The 6,396-nt window shown below is 49.8% G+C and overlaps 1 protein-coding gene across 3 annotated transcripts in view; it reads right to left on the bottom strand.

Moving 5' to 3' along the window:
• Positions 1-1,572: 1,572 nt before the first annotated feature.
• Sfxn3 (sideroflexin 3) overlaps positions 1,573-6,396 on the bottom strand; it is a 9,685-nt gene continuing 4,861 nt past the window's right edge. For 2 of the 3 annotated variants that reach the window (XM_029546201.1, XM_029546205.1), the window contains exons 7-11: positions 5,558-5,685; positions 5,308-5,357; positions 4,015-4,064; positions 3,551-3,598; positions 1,867-3,305 (exon numbers count right to left, since the gene is read on the bottom strand). In XM_029546201.1, the coding sequence (XP_029402061.1) occupies positions 3,209-3,305; positions 3,551-3,598; positions 4,015-4,064; positions 5,308-5,357; positions 5,558-5,685 (373 nt within the window). In that variant the 3' untranslated portion in view covers positions 1,867-3,208. Of the gene's footprint in view, positions 3,306-3,550; positions 3,599-4,014; positions 4,065-5,307; positions 5,358-5,557; positions 5,686-6,396 lie in introns of all 3 variants that reach the window. The other variant, XM_021197295.2, reaches the window with a different exon arrangement.

Raw genomic sequence — 6,396 nt, 5'->3', positions numbered from 1 at the left:
GTCACGCACAACAAACGAGTTTGTCTTTCATGGATTCGCCAGTAAAAGTTCAAGACCTCTTTTCAAAGCAGTGCCCGAAGTTCCAAAGCTTAACTGCTGAAAGAAGCTAGAATTGGCCCAGGACTCTGAGCTGGAAAGGAGGCCTTGGTGTGATTGGCAGGGTGGAATGAAATTGAAACTGGCCACCTAAGTGTCCCATATATAATCAAGAATGGGGTTATTTGCTTATGAGTGCAAGTTATAAAACTCAAATTTGGAAAGCCTGTAGTGGTTGCGGCTTTTTGTTTTATTTTTGATTGGGTATTGAAAACTGAGCTCATGTTAGGCAAACACTCCACCACTAAGCTGTATCCCTCTGTTTACTTCAAGAAGATGTCTCATGGAGTTCCCCAGACTGACCATGAGCTGGCTTGTGACCCAGGCTCTCCCAGCTACATGCATAGCCAGCCCGACTTCTGGTCTAGCTTTCTTAGTGACTTTAGGAAAAGGTTTGTGTATAGTTGTGGACCTGTCAGGTTTGCTGGTCTGTAAACAAACTGGGTCGGGGAGGAGTTCTGGAGAGTCAGAGGGACTGGGTGTAGCTGGCAGCTGGCAAATGAAAGGAGGCACAGTGGTGGGGAGTCACAGCTCAAACGGAATCTGGCTCCACCATGGCGCTCTGGTCTTGTTTTTCTTGTTGCTTTTTCTTTTTTGGTTTTTAGAATCAGAGTTTCTGTAGCTCTGACTGTACGACTCACTCTGTAGACCAGGATGGCCTTGAACGCAGAGATGTGCCAGCCATGCCTCCCGAGTGCTGGGATTCAAGGTGTGCACGGCTATGGCCAGCATCTTGTTGCTATTTTTGCTTGTTATTTGAAACAGGGTCTCAAGTAACCCAGGACGGACTCAAGCGTGTTATACAGCCCAGAGTGCCCTTTCTAGCTCTCACCGCCTGTACATAGCACTCATGTCCTACCTCATCTTCTCCGGAGCAGGAAAATATCATAAAAGTAAGGAGGCCGGTGAGATGGCTCAGTGGATAAAGGCACTTTCTACCAAGACAACCTGAGTGTTTCTCTCTCTCTCTCTCTCTCTCTCTCTCTTTCACACACACACACACACACACACACACACACACACACACACACACATACACACAATGAAGAACCCTGGGGCTGATGGAGGGATCCTGTCGGGCCAGTTTCCACAGTGACCTGGTAAAGACAGAGGATGTCCTCATTCCCTACCAGCTTCGCTCTAGTGAGCAGGCACTTGTTGGCCTCCTTTTCCCTCTGTAAAGATTTCCTAGAGACCGAGGTCACCACCCTATGCCAGAGTCTTCAAAGAACCCAAAAGATCGTGAGCTTCAATTAATATATATATGAGCAGTCCTCTCAGTGAAAATAGAAACGAAGCCAGGGCTCCAGCCGCCAAGGGAATATAGCCAGAGGACCCATTCTGTAAGCTCAGAGAGCCCTCTACTGGGAGAGGAGACTCTCTACAGACAGTGGGGAGGGTTTGGGGAGAAGCTGAAGGCAGAAGAATCCCCTGGACCCTTAGACAAGTGGAACGTGGAATAACTGCAGGTCAAGAACCAGACAGGATTGCAGTTTATTGATACAATGACGTGACAGCTGTTGTCACTGGAAGAGAAGGTTAGTTTAAGTGGTCTCCGTGGATGTCACTGGGGACCCCATTCACCTTTTAGCTAGAGGTCATGGATTTGGAGTGGAGATTTAATTCTATGCCCTAGAGTCACTATCACCAACACCATTCCTGAACCCATCTTCCATTTGGTCCAGCTATTAGAGCCTAGGTCCCTCCTCCTTTTGAAATTAAGGACAAAGGGAGCACAGATGTCTTAAGAAAGAGACAGGCTGCTGGCAATGGTGGCACATGCCTTTTAATCCCAGCACTCACTGCCATAGGCAAGCAGATCTCTGAGTTTCAGGACAGCTAGGGCTACACAGAGAAACCATAATTGAAAAACAAAAACAAAAAAGAAAGAAAGACACATTCAGACAGAAAGGAAGGAAAGAAGGAAGAAAAAGAAAGAAAGGAAAAAAGAAAGAAAGAGAAAAGAAGGAAAAAGGAAGAAAGAAAGAAAGAAAGAAAGAAAGAAAGAAAGAAAGAAAGAAAGAAAGAAAGAAAGAAAGAGAAGGAAAGAAAGAAAGGGGGCACTGGGATGTAGCTCAGCGGTAGAGCACTTGCTTAGCATATATGAGCCTTGGATTCTTCCAGAGATGGGGCAGATGGAAAGGAAGGAGCTGAGGTGGGGGTGTGTCTAAGAAGAGTCAATGAAACACAGAATTACCTGTCTTGATACTGTATGCTTGAGGCCCGTGTTTAAGCACCTTTCCCACACCGGTCCCCTAAAAGTGGGTACAGGTGGTGGCAGTTCCTGAAGGGAATGCTTGTTCTGCCTGTGTTGTGTGGCTTTCTCACTGGGGAAAGAATTGGAAGTGTGGGATTTCTGAGTCATGACCTGACTCATCAGAACAGACCAAGAATGCTCAAGACTGTCTCTAGAAGCACCCACATTGCAGTGTGGGGAGCTGTGCAGGCTACTGACACGCCCACGGTCCACGAGAAGAGAGGAGTGGACCCATTCTAGGGTGTGGGGTCCAGCAAGCATGAGACCCCTGCCTCCCTGATTCCACATTGCTTCCTCCACCAGCCCACGTCCTGAACCAGCTTTTAGAGCCAGCTATTCGAAACCTGAAGGGTAAAGCTCTGGGTGGCCTACTGATGTCCTTCAGTCCGTGTTCTGGGATCCTGGGTTTTATCTTGGGAGCAGAAGGCTAAGATGCTATCAGAACTAGATGCTAGAGGAACAGTTTAGGGAAGGAAGTCTCGCCCATAACCAGGCTTGCTGTTAGGTGGCCAGGAGACTGAGAAGAGAAGACAAATAGCAGGACATCCTAGAACAGCATTTCTGTTCTTAGCTTCCAGGATGAAATGTATAAACACTTATATGTGCTGCGTATGTGGCTGTGCACACACACAAACACAGGAGGGATGGGTTTTGTGACTTGCTCTTTGAAACCAGAGAGGAGAGAAGAGGCTTATAGGGGTGCCTCCCCCAGTCTAAGGTTGCTGGTCTCAGTGGCTGCTCCCCACATCAAGCCCCCTTGCCCAGTACCCGGAAGATAAACAGGTGGTAGCATTGCAAGGGGGCATCAGAGAAGCAGCCTAAGGAGGTAAGGACGGGGACAGAGGCTGACTCCCCTCAGAGCCCTTTGTTGTAGTAAACCACGTCGATGCTGGGGTCTTGTGCTTGGATCTGAGCTCTCAGCTCCGGCTCCAGCCTGCTCACATGTATGGAGCTGCAACAGAACAGCACAGGCTTGATGAACACACTCAGCGTCTCAGACCCGGGAGCTGGCCTCCCTCCACTCCCAGGTGAATCCTCCCTGCTTTCAGAAGGGCTGGCTCACTGTCACCCCCCTCCTTGCTCCCCCCCCCCCCCCCGCTCCCAGATGCTCCTGTCAGCCCTCCCTGGAACACACTGAGGGCCTGAGATGGAGAGTCCTCTGCAGAGACTCTGGTCGGGTCCAGCGGTGTCACTCACCTTCTCTGAGGGAACAGAGCGCAGCACAGGGGTGTGGCAAATACCAAGCTAGAGAAGAAGAGCACAGGAAATGTCTGTGACACTGGCTTGAGTGTCCCCCTCCCTGTACCCCACCTCACAGAACTAGCCCAGGATCAGAGAGCAACAGGACCAGGGATAAAATGGGATGCAGCTCCTGGATTGTACCCAAGAGTTTATTTGTATGGTGTCCTCTCGTGAGTGAAGACTGAACCCCTCAACTAAACTCTTGACCTTCAAAGACAAGAACCCTTAGAGCCCCCCAACATGCACACACATGCACGCACGCAGGTACGCACAGGCATATTTTGCACGATGGGTATCCATTGGAACTGGATGTATGAACAATGTGTTCTGTAAGCATCTCAAAGATAGTGCACGCCCACCCACACCCAGCATGATAACGGCTCTCCCATGTGCCCTCACTGAATCCTTTGCACACTTACCAGAAGCCTACCAGTCCCACCTGCAGGGGCGCCCCCAGCCAGGGGCGGCGCTGTGGGGAGACAGAGACAACAGAATGGCTTGTGTCCCGTTTTTTTCCTAAGTCCATCTACCTTTCTGCACCATGGTTCTAGCTCGGCAGCCCTTGTTTCCCCTCAGCCAATGAGGGGCTGGGACCTGCACAAGACAACCCTTACCCCAACCAGACCTGCTGCCTATGCCGTCGTTGTACATTCTTGCCTCTCAGAATCGGTTTCCAGGGTACTCTCTGACCATCTGTCTCTTACCTCACTTTCTCCAGCAGCTACTTTCTACAGGGAGCCTCCCTTGAGCCTCCACTCACTTCCTGTCATCCCAGTAGCATAAATATGTCCCTCTTCACACCCTCCTACATCCTCTTCAGCCATGACGACCATTGCTCTGTCCTTCAAATGTATCAGGCTATCCTGCCCCTGGGCCTTTGAACTAGCTGTTCTCTCTGAAACACACCTTATTCCTTGGATTTCCCAAGGCCTGTGCTTGACTAAACTGTCCCGTAGATAGTCTCAGTTTACACTGCCCCACTGGATTCCTACAAAGCACACATCGTAACTTACAATGATATGTTTGGGTTTTGTTTGTTTTGTTTTGTTTTCTGTTTTTGAGAAAAGGTCTCACTGTGTAGCTCTGTCTGGCCTGGAACTTGCTATGTAGACTGGGCTGGCCTGAAACTCAGAGATCCACTTGCCTCTGCTTCCAGAGCACCAGGATTAAAGATGTGAGCCACCACATCCAGCCCTATTGTTTGCTCCTTTATTGGTTTCTGTACTTGACTGTAAGCCTTATGGGGCAGGGTCCACAGCTCTATTAGTTCTGTTTAGCATGTCTGGTGTGCAGTCAGCACTTAATACTGACTGCTGAATAAATGATTTGATGAATGAGCTGGAGACTGTATTCCTGAGCCTTGCTTCACAAACTTGTTTGTGCATTCATGAGTATGTATGTGTGCCTGATAGTAGGAATACAGTGCGTGATACCATGAGTATGCCATCGAGCCTGTGGATGACAGTCATCTTGTGTATGTCAGAGACCTCTGGGGTTAATCTAGTTTCCTCAGGATGGACTCCATCTTCTTCCTTCTGTCTCCCCCTCACTGTTCCTTCCCTCCAGCCCAGTCTTTCCTCATGAATGAATGGAGGCAGGGAAGGACCACAAGTCTTAGACTTCAGCCAGTCTGGAGAAAGGACTGGGGACAGGTCATTTCTCCCTGACACCAACCCTTCTGGGACAGAAGAGGTAAAAGGTGAGTTATTTACCTTCAGGAAGTCTTTCTTCTCCAGAGTGTTCATGATCACCGGGGGAATGGCTGGGGGGAGAACAGTGCAGTGAGAGAGATCCTGGAGCCAACTGTAGGAGCCTGAGGGAAGGCCTCCCTCCCAGCTACTCCCCTTCTCCCCAGACTTGCTGACTGGGTTATCAGAAAACCCTGAGACCCCCCCACTCCCCAAGCCCTCTTCTCTCCGAGCCTCCTGAGCTCCACCCAGCCATCCCCGCCCGCCGCCTCACCCATGGCGGGAATCGCCATGCCGATTCTCGATATCACCACCTGGAAGATTCCCTGTTTGGCAGCAGTCACCGAGTGGCCAAGCCTCTGACCAGCCTCGTCAGTCACTGGGATGCCCACCTGCAGCTCCCTGAGAAGAGAAAGAGGCTGGGGTCAGGTTATAGGCAGCAGATCTCTGGAGAGCCTTCAGCTTCCCCACTCAAAGGCTGGTTCTGAATGGCTCCCAGGGTGTAGGGTCGATCCCAGAGAGAGTATATAGATGCCTGTGCTATAGTCCTGGCCAACCAGGAGATAGGGGTAAGTTTTGGGTCGTTCAGTTGGTTGAAGAAGAGGGTTTGGAGAGGAACTAGGGTGTAGGATAATTTCCAAGGAAGTAGGATCCAGTGTGACAGGAACAAACTGCCTTGAGTTCAAGATATGCCAAGAATGCCCCGGAGTAGGCCAAGCGGGGTTTCTCCACACCACATCCCAGATAAACAAACAAAACTGGGGCTGGAGAGATGGATCAGATGTCTTAGCAGTTAAGAGCACTGATTGCTCTTTCAGAGGTCCTGAGTTCAATTCCTAGCAACCATACTGTTGCTCACAACCATCTGTAATAGGATCTGATGCCCTCTTCTGGTCTGAAGACAGCTACAGTGTACTCACATATATAAAATAATAAACAAACAAAACTATTAAGAATGTTGTGTGAGAGCCGGGCGTGGTGGCGCACACCTTTAATCCCAGCACTTGGGAGGCAGAGTCAGGGGGATTTCTGAGTTCGAGGCCAACCTGGTCTACAAAGTGAGATCCAGGACAACCAGGGCTATACAGAGAAACCCTGTCTCAAAAAACCAAA

Source organism: Mus pahari, chromosome 1, assembly GCF_900095145.1.
Source record: "Mus pahari chromosome 1, PAHARI_EIJ_v1.1, whole genome shotgun sequence".
Lineage (NCBI taxonomy): Eukaryota > Metazoa > Chordata > Mammalia > Rodentia > Muridae > Mus > Mus pahari.
This window is presented reverse-complemented; position numbering and strand designations above follow the sequence as displayed.